Consider the following 21,302-nt stretch of genomic DNA (forward strand, 5'->3'; position numbering starts at 1 on the left):
TTTTTAAAGAAGTGCTATGCATTTTACCCCAAGTGGCAGTAACTACTTACCTACTGAACTAATGCACTACTTAATTTGGTTTTGTAACACCTACCTGGTTAGCACTTCTACTAATTTCAGTATGTTTTCTAATTTATTTTAATTTTCTATTTTTCACATTCTACTAGCCCCAGCTATGCATATAGTGCCAATTTACCACTTTTTCATATTAGTATTATGTTGTTCATGAGTAATGTAAGCTCATGTGATTCAACTGCGTATTTACTTGCAGGACTGGGCAGAAACTTTCCCATCCTTTGTGGATTCCGTTCCTTAAAGGGTTTAGTTGAATGATACTGCCCTCTACAGATGCTGTGAGCACTTAATGGAAGTTCAATTTATTTTCTTAAATACCAATTCAACCTTGTTTGTTGGTTGTTTGTTTTTTCAAACATTGTAGATTGTTTTTGACTTGACTCTTGGATTTTCAATCTCTAACACAAGAAGCAATGCAAATTGTGTCTGAATACTTCAGATTTTCCACAGTGCACTTAATGGAAGTTCAATTTATTTTCTAAAATACCAATTCAACCTTGTTTGTTGTTTGTTTATTTTTTCAAACATTGTAGATTGTTTTTGACTTGACTCTTGGATTTTCAATCTCTAACACAAGAAGCAATGCAAATTGTGTCTGAATACTTCAGATTTTCCACAGTGCATTTTTAAATACAAAGGAAATGCGTTATCAGTTTTGCCTTCTGACTTTATCCCTGGAATCACAGGTCACTGACTATAAGAGGAATAAATAGGATAATATCACTAAATATAAACAGGTACAGGAGAATTCGGCTCTATTTTGAAAATATGCAAATCTGGCACAAAAATTCTGCATCTCACTGAAATATGAAAGTGGCATACACAACAAGAATAAAATATTAATGTTTTCATGAGTTAAGATGACTCAGAATCAAACAAGCATTTCCTTCCTTGTTCAGTACCTCTTAGAAAATGCAAAACAAAACACAAGGAGGAAATGTGCTGCTGTAAGTTTAAAACAGAATCTCAGAGGTATGCTTCCTCTGGCAGAGGCATGGTTTCCTCTGGTGTATTTCCATAAGGGCAGCACCTGTCTATGTACAGAGAATTTGACAGAGAACTTAAGTCCCTCTCAAACCTTTAAAACTAAAATTAAACAATTAGCACTGAAACAATTCTGGGTTTAGTTTGAACTACTCAACTTCTGCTGACAGTATGCATCTATCCAAAAGCAGAGCATGAATCTTCTTCCTGAAGAATATTTCAGGTGCAGTTTTAAGTAGCCAGAAGTAGCATTCACAAGATAGCCAGCTCAGCATGCACCCCCTGTTGCCCAATCTTTCCTTAATTACACCCACTGGCACTGTTATGTTCTCCTTTTATTATGTGTAGATAAACCTTCTCATCCTCTACAGCACAAAAGTATCCCCTCACAGCTTCCCATGGTATTAATTAGACTTAGCCATAACTAACCTGCCTCAGAGATGTTGAATACTGATGAGTGATCGCTAGTAACAGATGAGGCTGATGACTGTGATGATCCAGGAGTTAATTCTGAGTTACCTGCTTCAACTGCCCCTTCAGTGTCTCTCTCATTAAGGTCAGGAAAACTGAAATCTGTCGAAGTTTCATTATCATTAAGGCTATCTGAGGTACCTTGGCCAGAACCACTTTCTTCATCACTTGTAAAAACAGCCCAAGACTTAGACTCTGATGTGTTTTGCGACTGGACACTAGAAGTCTGAATGTGGTTCTCCAAAACTGCTGGGTCATTGTGCTTCTTAGGTATCGCACTCGCTGTCAGAGGTGGTATGGATGTATAATTACGTCTGTCCACGGCACGGTTTATCTGACTGTCTGATGCAGCAGTTGAAATTTTCTCTTCTTCAGGTTTCTCAGAATGTGAGCTTATAATTAGGTTACTCTGATCCTTGTTATCATTTACCTCTGTATTTTGATCCTCTACTACCATATCCTCATCTTCTCTATGGGAAGTGCATGAGATACAGTTACTTACAGGGAAGCCATCATCATATTCATCGTAGTCATCCTCAACTACAGAAGGCCACAAATCAGTACTGGACATGATACTGGGAGACAACCCAGAGGATTCTCTAGAAGGAACCAGCAACCTACTCAAAGTTACAGGGATCTCACTTTTGGAAGGAACAGCCGTAACTGAAATATGCACATTTGGTAAAGGAAGAGTGTGATGAATGGGCACATCAGAACCAGAAACAACTGCAGGCATATGAACAGGATCAAAACCAAGTGTGGAACTTGAAGAGACACTGGCAGCCTCACTTCTTCCAAAAACACTTGAAGAGATATGGCTGTCTGTAGGAGTAGCTACATGTAGTGATGTGCCACCTGTCAGGAAGGGAGTCGTTACGGCATTCGCTGCTTGGGGGGGAAAGGCATTTGTATTTTCTAAACTGGTCAGCTGGAATGAAACATCGCTACTGTACAATGAAGGCAAAACCTGCTGAATGGATGAAACATATTTCTCACTTGCATAAGAAACAGATAAACCTTGAAGTGACTCTGTGGGCTGACTAAAAGTGTTTGACAACATATCAGGAACAGAAGGTGTAGATGTAGAATGCAGCTTGTTTTCAGTTGTAGCAGAACCTGGTGCCATTTGATGCAATATTTGGTCAAATGTAGAACTATCTTTATGAACCCTGGAGCTTTCAGCCAGTACTGGATCACTAGGCACAACTGCAGCTGTGTTAAGCAGAGTGCCATCGCCAGAAGATTGGAAGGAGGACTGCAGTAATGCTTCATTATTTAATGTATCTGAGGTCTCATAAAAGTACAGCTGAGTCGAGGATAACATTTTGCTATAAGCAGGGGCAGAGAGAGCTTGATCTGAGCTTGCACTAAGCATAGGTTTAAGCAAAGTATCATCAAAGGCTGGAGTTGTGACATGCAAAGGCTGAATAGAAAGGTGATTTTCTGTAAGTTTACTAATATCATGATCAAATATCTTAGTAGTGGGAAAAGCAAGAGAGACTGGAAGGATTCCCTTTGTGCTAGAAACAGGAAGTGGGCTTTCCTGCAGAGACGTATTCTGCTTAATTACATCATTATTAGAAACAGATGTAGAAAGTTCATGTATCACTTTACTTTCAGCACTGGAAGCCATTTCACTTAAAGAGGAGGAAATTTTCAGTTCTGTCTCATCACCAAATATAACATCACCTTTTTGAAGTATCTTATTAACATCACTAAACCCAGATGATTCATATGGAATCTCATCTACAGAATCAGAAGAAGAAACATTAAGTACCGTCAAAGTATCTGTATCAGGCAAAAGGGACTCACTACCAGAGTACGCTTCCGACCAATCCGTGTCACTAGACAGAGAGCGCGTAGGCTGCAGCAGAGTATCAGCTTGTGATATTACAGAAGAAGGTTTATGCACCAGTACATTGTTATAGCTGCTAAATAAAGGATCTTGACGAAATATGTCAACAGAATCATGCACAAATTCTGCAGAGTCATAGGAAACAGTAAAGCTTTGGAGGGAGCCCACATTACTAAACAAAGCATAAGGAAGTTCAGACATTGTAGATAGTACATGCATATTTAAATCACTGCTGGATGGTTCAACTTGAGAATATATGTGAGTTCTATTATGACCAAATATCAGTGTCTCTGAAGCAGCATGAGTGGTCTGATGTGACACCACATCAGCATATTGAGCAAGGCTTGGCTGTATTAATGTATCACCCTCTGCCAATGTCAAAGAAGCATGCAGGGACACCTTATCACTTGCAACAGCTGGAGTAGCACTTTGTGGAAACATTTGAGAAATTGTATACAAACGGTGGAACATTTCACTACTGGAGGAAGCAGAGGAAAATGTAAGCAAAGGTACATCATCATAGGAAGACAGGGTGGGTTCAAATGACACATCAACACTGGGAAATACAGGTGTAGCATGCAAGGTCACATCACTATCTGATGTAGCAGGGGTAGTGTCGAGCATCTGAGAGTCAAACAATAAAGGGGTGACTAGAGGAAACACTTCACTACTGTAGGAAGGTTGAAGAGGTATCTCACCATTATAGACTGGCTGAGTTGTCTGAGAGAGTACCTCACTGGCAGCAGAAGCAGAACCATATTCTCCAGAGCTTGAAGAGACAGAGTGAGGTGATAATTCAGCAGAGAAAGCAAAGGTAGAATAATGTGGCAATTCTAAATCCGCATCTGAAGTGTCTTGTGAAACCACTGGGCTGCTGGAATAGGGCACTGTAGCTGGCTTTAATCCCTCTACATAAGCATCAGTGTAACTGGTCTGAGACAACTGCCTGCTGGCCGATGTTTCAACAGACTGAGTTGTTGGATCTGTAGCATTATGAAACCATAATTTTCCATCACTGGAGCTTGTGGGTGCTACACCTTCTGAAACATACTTAATGGAGCTTTGGGAAAGAACATCGTGCACACTTATATCTGGACTTCCTGAAGGAAGGGTATCTTCTTGGGAGGTCTCCTCTGTAACTAGCTGTGCTGAAGAAGTGGTAGGAACTGAACTCCAAAAGTCATCAGATTCCTGATGAGGTTTAAAAGGAGACAATAAGAAATCTTCATCACTATGGCCAGTAGTGGTTACTCTTGTTGGTTCAGTGCCTGAAGAAAGGTATATGTATTCTTCTTCTACGCCTTTGGTGGAGTCAATGAGTTGAGGAGGAATTCCAGTAATTGTTTGGGATTCCAAAAAAAGATCTTCCTCTTCAGAAATTTCACCAACAGGTGGAGAAGTAGCATAATAAACCGCTTTGAAAACATTATCCTTACCATGCAATTCTTCTTCTCTTGTTAAGTATCTACTTGTTTTAGCTTCAATGGGTTTTGTCCCCATTTTTTCTTGACTGTAGCTGGATGTAATCACCTGGAAACCTCTCCTCAATTGGTTTATTGTACTGTCAGTGCTAGGAACCACTGCAGTTTCTTCATCCACCTCTGTTTCCTTTTCATCAACTTCATCCTTTGAAAAAATATCATAGCCGAAGACAATTAAAAATGTTTACAGACCCCGTACATGAATGAAAACTAAAACAACTTGAGAAAAAAATGCTTGAGGAAACTGTTCTCTTCTCTCTTGAAAAATATTACTTGTAATACAAACAAAAAATCCTGTGTCCCGGCAACTTCCTAAATAGTGTTACTTCTATTGTTTGAGAGACAAAAATCATATTATTTATTTACTTTATTAAAAAAGCTCTACCTCTTCCCTAATAAAATGCAATTGTATATGCAATATACAGTATATATTGTATACACATCAACGAAAAAATGTTTTTGCAATCAGAACGCCTTAGAGATCTGCACTAATATCCTGATGTTGATTAAATTGTAATAATAATGGAATTTGTAAAATGCATTTAGAATCTATCCTCAAATCTGCTGAATCTTCAGAGTTTTCTGGAAAAGATTTCAGGATGGTCACAATGACTGTAAGAGTTTGACAAGCGTTGCAAATGATACCACGTAGCCCCTGTAGGGACGCTTGATTTGCTGAATTTCAAGAATGATGAATAATGATGCTTTGTACAAAATCTGTGTTAGAGTTTTGACTCTTAAGGACAGATCCAAAAGAAAAAAAATTACATGCCTAAATACAGCCAGGATTTAGGCAATCTTTGCGGATCTAAGTTCAAAACTTTTTATTCCCTCTCCAACTTTCCCTGCACCAAATTAAAAACCATCTAACTCACGTAGCAAACATTTTTGTTCTGACCTAGACAGAGTAGCAACCACAGCTCTGTGCTGTGCCCCAACCTAGACCTGCACCAGAACCAAACCTGTCTCAGCACAACTCTGCAAACTAGATTGAAGTGCACCTTCAGTTTCTGAAGGGACTTGATTTGACACAGCCCTAAGAGACAACAGCAGCACAGAGCCTCTTGCAAAATACAGTTGCAACTCCTCTTTTTCTTTTTAAGATCTGGCTTGGTGATTTGGTGGCAATACCACCTGTTTTTATTCAAAAGCATAATATTGAAAGAAAACACCCAGGAAATAGAAGAATGGGGCACAGTTAGTCTCACAACAACAGCTTCCGCTATAGTCTGAGTAGATTTCCAGCTCCTGCACAGAACAGGGCACATCAGGGAGAGGAATGTTGAAAATCAACACTACTTGAAAGAAAGTGCCCAAGATAAAGAGCTGCTTAATGCATTATTGACTGAGACATTCATCGAACAGGAGTTGTTAGCTTTTACCCAGTCTCACCAGAGCAAGGGCTTTACCCAGTAGGCTAGAGTTCTGCTTCACACTGCAGTCTACTTCTACTAGCAACCTCCAGTGCACTCACACAACATAAGGTACCTCGGAAATCACACTCAGGTTTGGATTTCATTCTAAAGCCTAACTGCCTAAAATGTAGGAACAGCAACACCTAGACTGTGTGTCCTCAAACCCAGGCTGGACTGCACAGGCCATTGTTTCTAAAAATCTACTTTCTGTAGGGCAAGGCCTGCACTTTTAGACCTTCCTGGTTCAAATAAAAATCAATTGATGTTCACTGGCACTCGGTTACCAACCTGAGAGAAGCAATATAATAATCTAGATGCATAGCTTACATCAACAAAGAAATCACTGTATTATTGATTACTCAGTGTCCACAAATGCAAGGAAAGGTACATAGACAGGGAAGCAAAGGCTGTCTATTTAACCAGAAGGATTTGTCATGCAGTAAGAATATTGTGGTCATAGATTTAAACTATAAATTAAAAATTCTGAGGGATCACTTGACACAAATGTAGGTCTTACTGAAGGAACTGTTCATGTTGCAAAATTGGTATAGGAGACTGTTAAAAACTTGATCGTGGTATATCTAGCTCTCTCCTTTCTGGGACACCAGAAATCTAGTTACCAAATAAGAAGTCTCAAGAGTTTACCACAAAATCATCACAAAATGTGTAAAACAGAGCTATACTATAAAGCCTAACTTGAGCTCAAGAAGCAAATAACCCTCCAAGAATTCTGGAATAGCTGTTTAGCTGACAGCACACTGATAGCAGACACACATGATTAGACCATCATACGCAAAGCCAAGTCAAACTTCTCTTCAAACAAACTAAAAAGCCTAACACTGGGTGACAGCTTTGATTCTGCTAAATGAACAATTTTGTCAGACTTCACTCAGAGGTGATTGTAAATTGATGCACAATTTAAAAAAAATATTTAGGAATATCCTGTGATATCCTTTACCTCATCATGTATCTCCAGCCCCAGAGCTAAATACTGAGGTATCTCTAGTGCTATCTAGGGTGAAATACAGCTCACAGTCTCTATATGTTCATATATTATATATGTATACATAAATGCAAGTAATACACTCGGTGACACAGTTTTGTAAATTTTCACAGAATAAAATCTGAATTTAGTTGAAATGTATTCACTTGAAATACTCTTTCAAAAATAAATGAATGCTATACCTCATATTCTTCAGTTTCACTCAGTTCAGGAATGAGGTCAGCCTCTATAAAACAAAAATACACACCGTATCATCCAACATTTTAAACCGACAGAATAATTAATTCTGCAAGGACTCAACTGTTAGTAATACATTCATTGAGACCATGTCTAAGATGTTTCATGGGATTATGTTTGGAAAAGTGGCCAAACACCTGCGTTGAGGACTGAGGTTAGCAATGCTCACTCATCTAGACAGGGCATGTACAGTCACAACAGTTTTGCCTGGCTCTAATTTGGTACTACAGCACATATTAAATTTGCACTGAGGAACCACATCTCGGCCAGGGAATGCTTTCAATGAGAAAGTAGAGTTTAATACAGAAATACAGAACAGAGAAAAACAGTAAGTCTGGGGATCAACTAAAAAAAACATTTAATTACTCTGAAGATATTCCTGTACAATGATCTATTCTATAATTTTCATATAGCAAATTCCTTATTTGTGCACCCAGGCTTGGAGATAGGTACTATAGCAACAGCCATGCCATCATTCTCCGTGTGCAGCAAGCTGCTGCCTCTGCCAGGGCAGACCAAAGACACCTGGCCTTCCTAGATCCCAGTGCTTATGGCCTTTTTCAAACTCCCACTCTATTCCTGTACAATGATCTATTCTATAATTTTCATATAGCAAATTCCTTATTTGTGCACCCAGGCTTGGAGATAGGTACTATAGCAACAGCCATGCCATCATTCTCCGTGTGCAGCAAGCTGCTGCCTCTGCCAGGGCAGACCAAAGACACCTGGCCTTCCTAGATCCCAGTGCTTATGGCCTTTTTCAAACTCCCACTCCACTCGATTTTATGTAAGGACATGAAGCCAGTAGTATCATATTCCACAAAAAGTCCCCAATAAACAGGTACTGGGTGCTCTGTGAAGAACTACTCTAGAGGCTTTTGAGTCATCCCACTTTTCATAAATAAGTAGTAGTTGAAACAGGATGAAGAAATTAATCTACAGCCCAGATGAAATTCTCTCCAAATTTTAGAGGTAGTCTCTTGCTTTCTTTCCCTCTCCTTTTGGCCAAATCCAATATTGTACTTCTGATGGTGGTCAGTAAGAGAGGCTTCAAAGCAGGTTGAAAGAAACCTACAAATCTCTGGTAGGAACTGGCTGACAAGGGTCTCCAGTGAGGAACTCTAATACCTCTTTCACAGCACAATCACATCTTACTGCTCCCTTGGTCCACAGACAGGCCCATTCCCATTTTGAATCTTATCAAGGCTTTCTCCTAAGCAATGTTCTAGCGCCCTGTCTGTACACAAGTGCTAATATGTATTCTGAGTGCTGATCTGCACTAAGTGAAAATGCCACTCTCTTAGCCTGGGGGGCGATTCTAACAGTATCATCATGTGCAGCTCCATGTCAGCATTTTCTCCACAATTCCCAAATGAAGTTTCCTCAATACACTATTACAAAGACATCTTTATGCTTCTCAAATCTGAAAAGTCAGATAGGGATCTACAACTAATTTGTATTCTCTTTGGCCTGTCCATATCTGCCTTTCAAAAAAAATTGACACATGCTATATGCAACATACACTAGATGAAGTTTATCAAAATAATTTCATACCATTTTATTTGTACATTATAGCATGCAAGCAAATTTTGACTAAAAATTCCTGCACAAAATCCTCATAAACTGTCCTTTAGTAAAAAACATTTATGAATTACCAAGCACTGAATTCACCTTTCATTAGCAAGATAGATAAAAATTATCTTACCTCTGACTTCTGGAAGCCTAGGAGGCTCCAAGGCAGGGTGGGGAAGGGAGCAGAGGGAAGGAGGGGGTGCATGAGATAATGATATTCCCTGGCTTCTCAATGATATAAATCAAATATTGTAGACAAAAGTTTGAAAGTCTTCCCACAGCAGACCCATACCATGTATTAGTTACTCAACAGACATCTCTGAAAAATGTTTTTAATAGAGAGAAATTCTACCCAGTCCTTTTGTGGCCACTATTCTTGAGTTGAGCTTTAATCAGACTCAATCACTGTGTTGACTGTGCTAGAGTATACAGTAGGGCACATACTCTCAAATTTTGCCACAGAAAACTACAGTTTCTTGCTGTTGTCTCCATGGAGAGGCATTAACATGCATATATATTTATATATATATAAACTATGTATTAACAACAGTAAATCTTCAGGAATTTTATAAACACTACTTAAATTTACTTGGTCACAGAAAATTTATTTGTCAAAAGTATTAGAGACACACACAGAAGTTCTGTTGATCCTGTTGCTAGGCTTTTGATTTGATAGGAGACTATAGAAATATACTAACATGGCCCAAGCAAAAGAAGAATTGCACCCTCCAAAAAACAACCCATTGATGTAGATCAATGAACAAGCTTGTTTATTTTTTCTGGAACCACATACTGATTATTCTATAGTATACATTTAAAAACCAAATAATTAATTCATGAGATAGAAACTTTCGTAGAGGTCTTTTTGTAGTCCATTTTAACGACCGATGAAGAAACAATAGAACAAAGAGATAAAAGGTAACTATTTTCCTACATTTATGTTCAATGAAAATCTTTTTTAAAATCCCTTTGAACAATCTGATTTGTGATTGTAGAATAATGTGCACAACATAAACTGTTTTCATTTCTGTGCTGACTGATGTAACAAATGGTATGGCAAGAACAAAAGTAAAGTGTGTTTCTTCTGATTAAATTAGTTTTCAGTTTTCTACTTTTATCAGTACAAAATTAGAAAACAAGCATCCCCCGAATTAAACATTTAAGATATGTTTAGTGTTTTTTAGAACAAAAATTACAAAAACAAGTTACACAGAAATTGCATAGTTAGACCCTCACAAAGTATTGCTGACAGCTGCCATGCAGGAGACAGCATTTGAGAGCCATATCCCAGCATGGGTTTTTTTTAATAAATGCTAACTGAAGTCTACACAAAGGAACATGAGTAGGGAGTTATATTCTTATTTTTCATTTCCTGTGTCAGCAAAAGCATCTAAGTAACACCAGTATTAACCACAAACAAACTACTGCAGAAACTTCAGAGCTATACAGATGTTATCTAGAGAGTCAAAGCACACATTTAGATAGTTATTAAAAATCCAGATCTAATAGTAAATGAAACATTTGTAAATAAAGGCTGGACTTTTATCAAAGTTGACTAGAACACTCTGTATATGATTCTCTTAATTTTCAATGCAGGTTGTGTAGCTACACCACATAGTGCATCTGGTGACTTTTACTAAGTGGAGACTAACTGGAAACAATTTTAATGTGCACACATAGTACAAGAGGAAAGGCTGCCACTCTGAAGAGCTTAAGGAAAAACCAGAAAGCAGAGCTCTCCCCTATGGTGGCTTTCCCAATGTCACATCAGACCACCTGAGGCTTCCACAAGCTGAGGCAGAGAGCATGGCCTGAAAGAGGTCCTTTCTCTTACAGAGCACTGCTGAGAACAAGAGGGTTTAAACCTTGTCTGCGGATCACCAGAGTCTGCACAGCCCTCACTAACCACATATGGGAGGCACCAGACCGAGTGGGGAGAAGGCATGAGATTCACTTTCTTGCAAGTATCTCAAAAAGTCTAAACCAATGGTCTTGAGCTTTTTGAATACCAGATTTGTGCACTGAAACTTCCCTCGTTAGAAGTGGCCACTCCAAGGGCAGAATTCTTCCTGGAAAAGGGCCCATCTAATGCCTCTGCATGACTCACGCCTTGCTTTAGCTCTTTACATGAAGATTAACTGATCTGGAGGTGACTGCAGTGAATTTCATCTTAATTAAACTGGCTTACTCAGAGCAATTCTTGAAAATGAAAGATTTAATTTATGCTTTATGTGAGTCAACTTTATTTCATGTCTTCATGGTGAAGATTACTTTTCTTTCATAAATTCACAAGCAGGAGCTCCAAGAAATCCCCTTTTGCCTCAAGATCTATAAAGCAGATCACAAAACCAATTTGATGTTACAGTTGTAATCAGCAAGTTGCTCTGAACAAATCTTTCTCACATATGTTGTTTATGATTAGAAATACTAAAAATTAAATATGAAAATATTTACCAGATTTGCAACAATATGTAAATAATTAGTAAAAGTAAGTATGCAAATAAACATTAATATTAGACATGAATGGAAGTTTTTTCATATTTTAAAATGGCATCTAGGGTGGACACAGCATCTACAAACTTCTTTATAGAGCAATGTACACCCTAATTACATGGAAGGGATTTTCCCCTGAATTTTGTTCATCCAACACTTTCAGAGGTACCACTGTGAAAGTATCAAAATAAAAAAATCAAATTAGATTTACTAACTTTGTGCCCGTTTCAGACAGGAAGTATGCCAAAGAAACATTTTTATTTTTTTTTGTGAAACATGCAAAATATTTATTTTGCCATTTCATGTTTATTTAAAACCTACTCTCTCTTTATATTTATATTTTAGAAAATTTTAATTATCAACAAAGAAATTAATGGTGTGTCTGTGTAAAAAAGGCTTGAGAGCATCAGACCTTCAGTCAGAACTGCTAAATATAATGTTTATTCCACCAAATTCTCTCATCTGAGCATATAAATATCAGAGAAATTTCTACTGATATACTGGAAGGTGAAATGATTTTTCCAGTATGTACTTCCAAAGCAAGACCTTCACTCTTCCTTCTACTGAAACGAATGCAAACCCACTGCTTTGCCTGACTTCAGCAGTACACCAGGGATGCTGTGACCAGTGGCTGTGTCTCCACTGCTGGCCAGCTGCAGCTGCTGAACACCCCTCACCCTCTTGCTGAGTTTGTTCCCCAGCAGATCTGCTCACACCACAGGTGCACTGCATAGTGCTTCCCCAGCCCCAGTGCTCCTGCCTCCCTTCCTGCCTCTGCATCCACCTTTCCTTCCAAAGGGACTCATGGCACACAGCAGGGTGGTATGCAACTCATCCTTACAGCAGTAGCAGTAGCAGAGCAGTTCATCCTATATTGGATTTTGTTTGGCAATGTTTATTTTCAGAGGTTTTAGAGCTGTGCTGGCAGCACTGACCTGACTTGATTTATTAACTATTGCTTAATAATGGCAACACTACACTGCTTATTTCTCATTCCACATAGAAATGGATGGGAGGTATGCAGATGAACTTTGACCTGAGAAAATTCTTCAAACACAAAACCAGCAAATTCTGGAAAGGAAGTGGAGAAACACAGGATCTAAGAGGTGGACAAAGGATAAACAGAAAAGTGAAATGTCAGGCAGAATGTCAGAACCTTGTCGTGGACTTCCTAGAAAACTGAAGAGAAATAGGAAAATTGTGGTAGATAGCAGTGTAAGGACTCCAAAAGTGCATTCTTCTTAAAACATTGTGTTTGAAAGACAAGTTAGATGTTTATTGAAAATTTATATGTACTATACCTGATGCTGTGTCCTCCTCCTACAGACAAAACCACACTACTGGAAGCCTACTACCATTATTAGTCCATTATTCATGCTGTAGAGATTGCTGACAATCATATTCTTTCTCGCTGTAAATGGATGTGTTTCCCTTGAACCAAAAAACTGACAGTTTCCCCAAGTACACCACAACATTGCTAAGACTTTGCTGTAGCTAAACAGACTTATGTAAGTGTAAAAATGAACTTACAGAATACATAAATAAACAACAAAATCTATGGCCCTAAGATAAAAAACTGTTTCTTGCATGATCAGAAAGTCTTTGATTTTTTTCTGTGATTAATTACAGGCTTCTTAATTAAAAACACATCTCTCACTCACTTTCACAAGAACTGGGTCTGATGCTAAAACTTCCACAGAATTTAAGGAATTATTAAGGACAAGATTAAGCTTCATGCTATAGTTTCAAATTATTTCATATTTACTAGCAGGTGGAAGAAGTAAATCTGGCTGCGAAATCAGTAAGATCTGTTTGTTAGGCCTTTTGATTTTTTGCGAGGCAGCATTAAGAAGCAAGGGAATTCCATCACCACAAGTCCTTTGAAATCAAACTCCAAGTATTCGTGAGAAATCAAATTTCAAAATCATTGATACAGACTCATAAATCATATATTGGGATTGTATTACTTGTTTCCTTAACATTTTGGCTGTGTGGATTAATTCTGGGAGGATGCTTGAACCATAGAGAAAGAAATAATACCAAACATGGTCTTATTGCCCTACATTATACTGCTAAAAGATACACTTGTGAGATTTGAAATCAGGTAAGTGTTTTTCAGGATATTTTTAGAGTTAAAAAATATTAACATGCAGTCTTTTATAGGTAATGCTTACAGGGAATGGAGAATTACATCATGTAAAATATCAGTAGCAAGGAACATGCTGAAGGTTAACTGCAGCGATTTTGAAATTTCATTTTAGCATAATCTGATAGTCACGTGTTTTAACTGGTTTGCAAACAAACTACTTCTTCAAATACAGATTTTCAGTTAAAAGTGATCACTAAGTTCAAAAGACCACTTACCTGGGTCCTCTAAAGGCATATCAACAATGACTTGGTCACTGTATTTTCCATATAGACCATTAGAGCAAACAGCAACTATCTGAAGAACATAACTTGTATTGGGCAGCAGATTATTCAGAATAGCCCCCTGAAAGAAAAATAATATTTAATCATTTAATTGCAAATAGATATCAATTATTTGAAAATCTTATTTTTTTATAATATATTTTTATACAAACCATAAAGTTTTATATGAATCATAAAGCTTTCTTCTAGCATTCTAATGTATGCTTTCAACATTTTATTATCCCAAATGTTTTTCAGTCAACTCAAAAAAATATCTTGTGAATTTTTACATGGAGGATGCCAAACTATATAATTAATTAGTGCTGAACACAAGTTTAGGTAACATTATGTCTGATAAGTTATGAGTCTTTAAAGAGGGTTAGAGGAACATATCTCATTAGTAAAATACCATGAAGCTGCAATCAGTAACTTAATATTTGCAGCAGTATGATTGAATTGAATCTTATTAGTTGCCTGGTAGGTCATTCTGTCACATCTGTGAGCAAAGAAGTACAGATCACTATTGACTGACTAAGGGTAATATGGCTAAGGAGCTCTGTGAATCAACATGGTCATAAACACTTGGGCATATATAGGCAAATCAGAGCAGCAGTATATGAAAGTATTCCCTCTTATTCTTTTTAAAAATTGTCTTCACAGCTAAAAAACGAAGTGCAGCTTCTGTGAGCTGCAGCCAAACTAATTTTTTACTGAATCAGCTCCCAGCTACAGTTTAATCCTTTAAGAGTTATTGATGAGTGTTTTGCCATCACCCCTTCTTATGAAACGTGAAGAGTTTACTGTTACCAAGTCCTGATACCCATCTGTCAGAAACTCATGCTTAGTCTGGTCTTCTCCATCCAACTGTTGATAAAAGACAGCAAATCTCTCAATTGTGGTGTCATATACAACCCGAGGTCTTTCCCATGTAACGAGAAGACTAGTATAATTCTTTGGGTCAGACTGAACATTTTCAGGTTCTGAGCTGCAAACTAGAAGAAAGAAAAGAGGAAAGAATATGGTATATATTAAATGGTACAAGTGACTCTCATAAGATCTTGTGCTACCTCCTGAGAAAACCAAGACAAGTCTTTTATGTGCGTCATTTTTAGCTTTCCACTAAAGTATCTGGCAGAACATGCACTATGAAGAGAACCAGTATTCTAACACTAGATTTTCAAAACCAAGTTAATTTGAGGACTGAGTCTCCTCTCCCCTCCTTTTACACCATATTTTGTGAAATATTAATACCCAGTATTAATATCCAGTTCCTAAGAAATAAATGGTAAACCACAAAACTTAAAGATTCTTATATCTGCCCTTGGGTTGAAAAAAATCTTTATTATTCTGTGTTTATGAGTTCATCAGAGTCACATTAGAAGAGCTGCACACTCTCTCACCAGCTATAATAGACTGTAATCTACAATAGATTGCATTTTAAATGCTAAAGGTAAACTTATCACACTTGAATTTCTCCTCAAAGATGTTTGAATCTCTTTATAGTACCCAAAGAAGAAACAAATGGCAAATAGGAAGAAACTAAGAAATTATTACATCAGCAGGCAGTGATTTCATGTTATTATATTTTAAGACACCACCTAGACATCTGCTGAAGAAGTCTGGCCAGGCCACTGCAGTTCTGGGCCTGGCTCATGCACACCCCCTTTGTGTGCCTGGAACCTGCATATGTGGTAAAGCCTGGTCAGGCAGCGACTCCTCTGCCCTCCAGCCTTTCCCCTCCAATACTCTGCATCTTATTCAAGTGTGCTGGTTAAACCACGACATCAAGTAAGCTGAATGTTCTATACTTTTCTAGACAGACAGATGTACTGATTACCAGTGCACTAGAATTTTACTGACACTCTGACATATGTTTTTTAAATTGTCCAAGTACCTGCACATGACTTAAAAATAATATACAAGGTCAGAGGTAGATTAACCCATATGAAAAAACTACATTAGCAGGAAATGTAAATTATTTAGTTGAACCTCACTAAAAAAAAATGACTAGTGAGTTATAATACCAAAAAATAAAAAACAAAATAAAGCAATATCATATAGAGTTGCATGGGTGGTTTGGATTTGGGCTGAGACATCATTCTCCTTCCCTGCTCTCATCATCCCTTCTGCTGGTGAGGGATCTTTGTCTTCAGATAGAGCACTGAAGAAAGGAGATGACTGTCAAAAGAGTTTACTAACTTTTGGTTCCCAACTTAAAAGCACAGCAACTAGTTTTGTTCTGATAGCTCAGAATGAAGGCTAGGGGTTCCTGATATTTTCTGTTAAAAATCTCTTCACATCTTTATGAAACTGCATGGTTTTGGAACTTTGGTTCAAATGCTCAGATTAGCTATCTGACTCTACCCTGGATTTTGGGAAATTCTTGTCTCATGTACTGACATTTCTTTCATGTGCACTTCCACATTTACTGAAAAGGCATATTATTCAGTCTATTTCTTCATTTATTACCTCATTTCTACTGCTTTACTCAAACTACTAGACTTGTCAAAATTGCTGATTAGAGCACATGAAATTGACTCTGAATCTTTCAACAACCAAATCTTACATATTAAAATTATTAGATGCATATATTTTTATTACAACATTTTTAGCTTGATGTTTTCACAAGTAATTACATATTCATTCCCTATTTGGAATAAATGAGGTAACATTTTTCACATCTCAGAAATCTGTTTAAAACAAAATGTGAGTATCTATCAAAAGCAAGTAAAACAAACTATCTTGCTAAATAACAAAACAAGTGCAGATCATTTGGAGTTCTCTTAAAGGAAGCAAACACCATGCTACCACAACGCTTTTGGTGGACAATACTGCATTTTGAAAGAACAGATGAAAATTTTTAGCTTTGCATTGTACTGCTTGAACACAGGAGGGCACTCAACCCCCGCAAAAATCCTTGTACAAACAATTTTCTTCTGTTCTGTGCTCAGATGGGCAGGTTTGATCAGCTTTTATCTGAGCTAGTTAATGGAAAATAAGCAGCAGGGCTTTTAAATTTTTGTGTTTGTGTGTGTGAGCTAATGAAAGAGGCAGTATTAGTCTGTGTAACTGTAATTGAGTTGAATTCTGTAGCTTGCAGATTTTCAATCTGCTGTGCTATATAACAGATACACCACTGTATTCATTACACCGAATTCTTTTAATTGATGACAAGGAAGAGCAAATGTAAAAAAAATAAAAATATCCAGTTGCATACATTCCATTCCATTCCTAAAATTTTTCATTCCATACCATTTCCACCAGATGGCAAAAGGAAATCATTAGACCAGTAAAGACGATTTCCTTCTCAATTCAGAGCATTAAGACAGATGACTTATTTTAAACGCCTTCAAAAAGAAATAGCTGAGGAGCCTTTTGATTCATTGAAAAGAAAATTAAATCAGTTTAAGCCTCCAAACACTTTTTTATACTATAAACACCAAGTTTCTCTGTGTTACAAACTCTTCTCTACTGCCCTTTCTCCTCCATCTTTTTTTTGCCATTGAGTGAATTTGGTTCTGAAATCTTTGTATTCAGACTAACAGCAGAATCATAAAACTTTTAAAGGTACAAGACTGGTGTTTCCAATATTATTTCTTTATGTTTGGATTTTTTTCCTTTTCCATATGGTTCCTCTATTTTTTTCCAAAGAAAAAAACTGTCTTCCTTTTGTTCTCCTCCTTTTGATGTTTATCTCAGTAGTGACCAACAATATTCCTACATGACAATTACCTACATATTATTTCACTTCAATTCCTTCCCAAGATGTTGTCTCTTGCCCTTCTTCTGATGTCACTTCATAAGTCATCCTCTTTGTGCTATTTCCTTTTCTTTCCCGCTAGTCTTCGAAACACAGAGGTACTTTGCTCCTGCCTTATCCCATTTTCACCTCTCCAGAGAATAGGAAAAGCAAGGAGATCACATAGCAACTTGCCTAATTAAGTACTTCTGCTCTGATTCTGACTTCTGGAAAATCTGGGCAAAGTGAAGAGTTTGCAAGAAAGGGAGTTCTTGAGTCTGTTACTAGCCTGAAGTCACAGATATTAAACCAGCTTACAAGTCTCAAGCAGCAAACCAGGAATAAATTCACAGGAAGTCAGAGGCCTATTCAAACCTCTGCTGGGCTTGAATCCAAGTCTCTGCTTTCCACAGGTGAGTACTTAAAATGCTGGGTTTGCACATTATATCTTGTCATGATAATGCACCTATCTTTACTTATTCTTCTGTGGAATAAAAAGTAACTTGAAAATTTTTCATCTAAACTCACTTGCATCATGGGAAACCAGTGGGGGACATTAGCCAAATAATTTTCAAATACTGCCTGGGCTGTGTTTTTGACCAGAAGACCTTTAGCAGATGCCCAAATTTGTCTTTTTTTTTTTTTTTTTTAATTCTCCTCCTCGAATTTGTTGCTTTCTTCTATTTTTAACTGAATCTAGGTTTGAGATATTTTTATCTTTTAAATGCAGCTTTTCAATTGTTGAAGCCATGAAGTCACTTCATTTACATTAAGATAATCATGGGGCTTTTCAGCTGCCTGACATGGCATGTGGCAAAAAGTAGTTCAGTAGTATTCCCAGTCTACTCCCTCTCTGTGATGGAAGTGGAGCAGCACAGTAGATGCATGCTGGGTTGACCTTGGCTGGCCACCAGGTGCCCACCCAGCTGCTCTCCCACTTGCCCTGCTCAGCAGGTCAGAGGAAGAAAGTAAGATGAAAAAGTTGATGAGTCAAGATAAAGACTGGGAGATCACTCACCAACTATCGTCATGGGAAAACCAGACTCAACTTGGGGAAATTTAACTTATCACCAATTAAAATACGGTGGGATAGTGAGAAACAAAACCAAAATCACAAATACTTCCTCCCCACCCTTTCCTGCTTCCCAGGCCCAACTTCACTCCTGATTCTTCCACCTCCCCACTCCCAGCAGCATAGGAGGGATATGGAATGGGGGTCATGGTCAGTTTATAACACTTAGCCTCTGCTGCTTCTTCCTCCTCATGCTGTTCCCCTGCACCAGTGTGGGGTCCCACTCATGAGAAACAGTACTTCATGAACTTTTCCAGTGTGGGTACAGTCTTTAAGGAACAGACTTCTACACTGTGGGTCCCCCATGGGGCCACAGACCTGCCAGATAACCTGCTCCTGCATGGATTCCTCTCCACAAGCCACAGCTCCAGCCAGCAGCCTGCTCCTGCATGGGGTCTCCACAGCCTGCTGCAGGACAGCCTGTCTTGCCATGGTCTTTACCATGGGCTGCAAGGAAACTCTGTTCCTGCTCCGGAAGCAACTCCTCTCCTCCTCCTTCTCTCACCTGGGTGTCTCAGGGCTGTTTCTCACACTTTTTCCTCACTCCTCACTGGCATGCAGCATTTTCCCCTTTATTAACTTTTTCCAGAGGTGCCACCACTGTGGCTGAGGGGCTCAGATGGGCCCTGAGGTGGGTGGGTTGGAGCCAGCTGGAACTGTTTGTGTCTGGCTTGGGGTAGCCCTGGGCTCTCCTCACAGAGCCCACCCCTGTACCCACTGCTGCTTGCGCCCTGCACATTGTCGCAGTGCGACTTGCTCTGCACAAATGACTGGGGAGAGTATGAGAATGGTCCATGTTGACTGAGGAATGTGAAAGAGTTTGAAGTCCTGACCCTGGTCTCACAAGAGAATTTATCTATCTAAAAGAACTGCTGAACTTTACACAGTTGTATTTCTCATGGGATAACAGGCTGACAAATACTTTTTACCAATATATATTGCCAGTCTTGAATTTTAAGAACCCATTGTTTTTCATACCTTTACTAAGTCTAGGAAGACTAAGAAGAGTCATGTTTCTGCCCTTACTCCCAGGACCTTACCAGAAAGGTGGACTGGATGGGAAATGACGTAACGGGCCCAGTAGCCACCACAATCGTTCTCAGGTTACAGGAATAAACAATAATTTCTATTACAAATGGATTTTCATGCCAGCTGAGGTTGGTGAGATAAAGCACTACAATTTCAAAATGTGTTTTTACTCGAATTCTCAAGTATGTCTGTAAAAACTAGCTATTTTAATCGTCTTTAATATATACATGCATATCACATAGGGAAATTATATGTATTACTAGGCAGGCTTGGGAAATGAAGCATCTCCCATGTCCTCAGTAGGACAGTGCCTGCACACCAAGAATATTGAGGATGTCACTGTGAGAAAACTTCTGACAATATTTTGCTGAAATTAGTTTATAATTGAATAGTAAGATTCTTTTAGCTCTTCTCTGGAAACTTAATCCTACTTAACAAATGTCATGTATTAATAACAGCAATAAATCAAGCATTTAATCCTACTGCCTAATGAGAGCCTACAGTGAATGCAAAAGAAGAAAATTGGGATTCTGGACTTCACAACACAGGAAAATGTTTTAGTTATCTACCTGAGTAAGACCCACTCTTGTAATTTCTCTTGCATTGTCTAAAGGGATTAAAAAGAATTTTTATTCTGTTGACTAATAGAACTATGCAATAGTAAACATGAAATACATAAGCCTATTTACTCTTGGAGATTTCAGCATTTATGTTACAGTTTTTACATCTCAACATTTAAGTTTAGTGTACCTAAGGCTTTTTGCTTACCTTCTCTTAAAATAAAAGTGAAAATATAAATGCTTCTCTAATGTTCTACATTAAACAAATCATATAGCTGCATTTGTGTGCATATATACATCTCTGTGTGTATATAAATATGTGTATGAAACTACACTTCTTTCTAATCTGGAGAACACCTACACCATGTGCTTCAGTCATCTGTTTACGTGTAATTAAGCCCAGACCAGTGCAATCGAGTTTAAGAACCTACAGGGATCCCCACCCAAGCAGCAACGAAATGCACCCAATTTAGATGTTTACTATATACTATTCTGTGCTTGTGAGCACAGAAATCACTGACTTCTGTATTTAATGCTAGATCTTGTTTCTCATTACATAATGTACTATTTTCATCATATAACCTTCACCAGCTTCCCTGAGGTTTTAGGTAAAACAGAGAACAGAATCTGGCTTCTGGGATTCTCTCCATCTATCACTTTCTCAGCAGAATATGTGAAATGAATTTGGTGACCACACTACAGTCTCTGTTGGAAGAGCATCCACTCTACACAACAAAGAACCAAATGGGTTTGTAAAACAAAATCCTCTTGCAGTCCCTGGAAAGGCAGCTTTCTTGAAGTCTGAAACACACTAAAAGGGCAGTGCAAGAAAGCTTTGAAATGATGTGATTTTCACTGAAAGTCTGGTCAAGACAAGCATTTAATTTTCCACTCTATTTAATCTGAC

General features: G+C 38.1%; 1 protein-coding gene across 1 annotated transcript in view; it reads right to left on the reverse strand.

The window, feature by feature from the left end:
* The window catches only part of PTPRZ1 (protein tyrosine phosphatase, receptor-type, Z polypeptide 1), a 132,084-nt gene that overhangs the window by 30,694 nt on the left and 80,088 nt on the right, over positions 1 to 21,302 (reverse strand). The window contains exons 9-12 of the mRNA XM_009076486.1: positions 14,803 to 14,987; positions 13,951 to 14,077; positions 7,467 to 7,510; positions 1,489 to 5,011 (exon numbers count right to left, since the gene is read on the reverse strand). Coding sequence (XP_009074734.1) covers positions 1,489 to 5,011; positions 7,467 to 7,510; positions 13,951 to 14,077; positions 14,803 to 14,987 — 3,879 coding nt within the window. The remainder of the gene's footprint in view (positions 1 to 1,488; positions 5,012 to 7,466; positions 7,511 to 13,950; positions 14,078 to 14,802; positions 14,988 to 21,302) is intronic.

Source organism: Acanthisitta chloris, unplaced genomic scaffold, assembly GCF_000695815.1.
Source record: "Acanthisitta chloris isolate BGI_N310 unplaced genomic scaffold, ASM69581v1 scaffold1626, whole genome shotgun sequence".
Lineage (NCBI taxonomy): Eukaryota > Metazoa > Chordata > Aves > Passeriformes > Acanthisittidae > Acanthisitta > Acanthisitta chloris.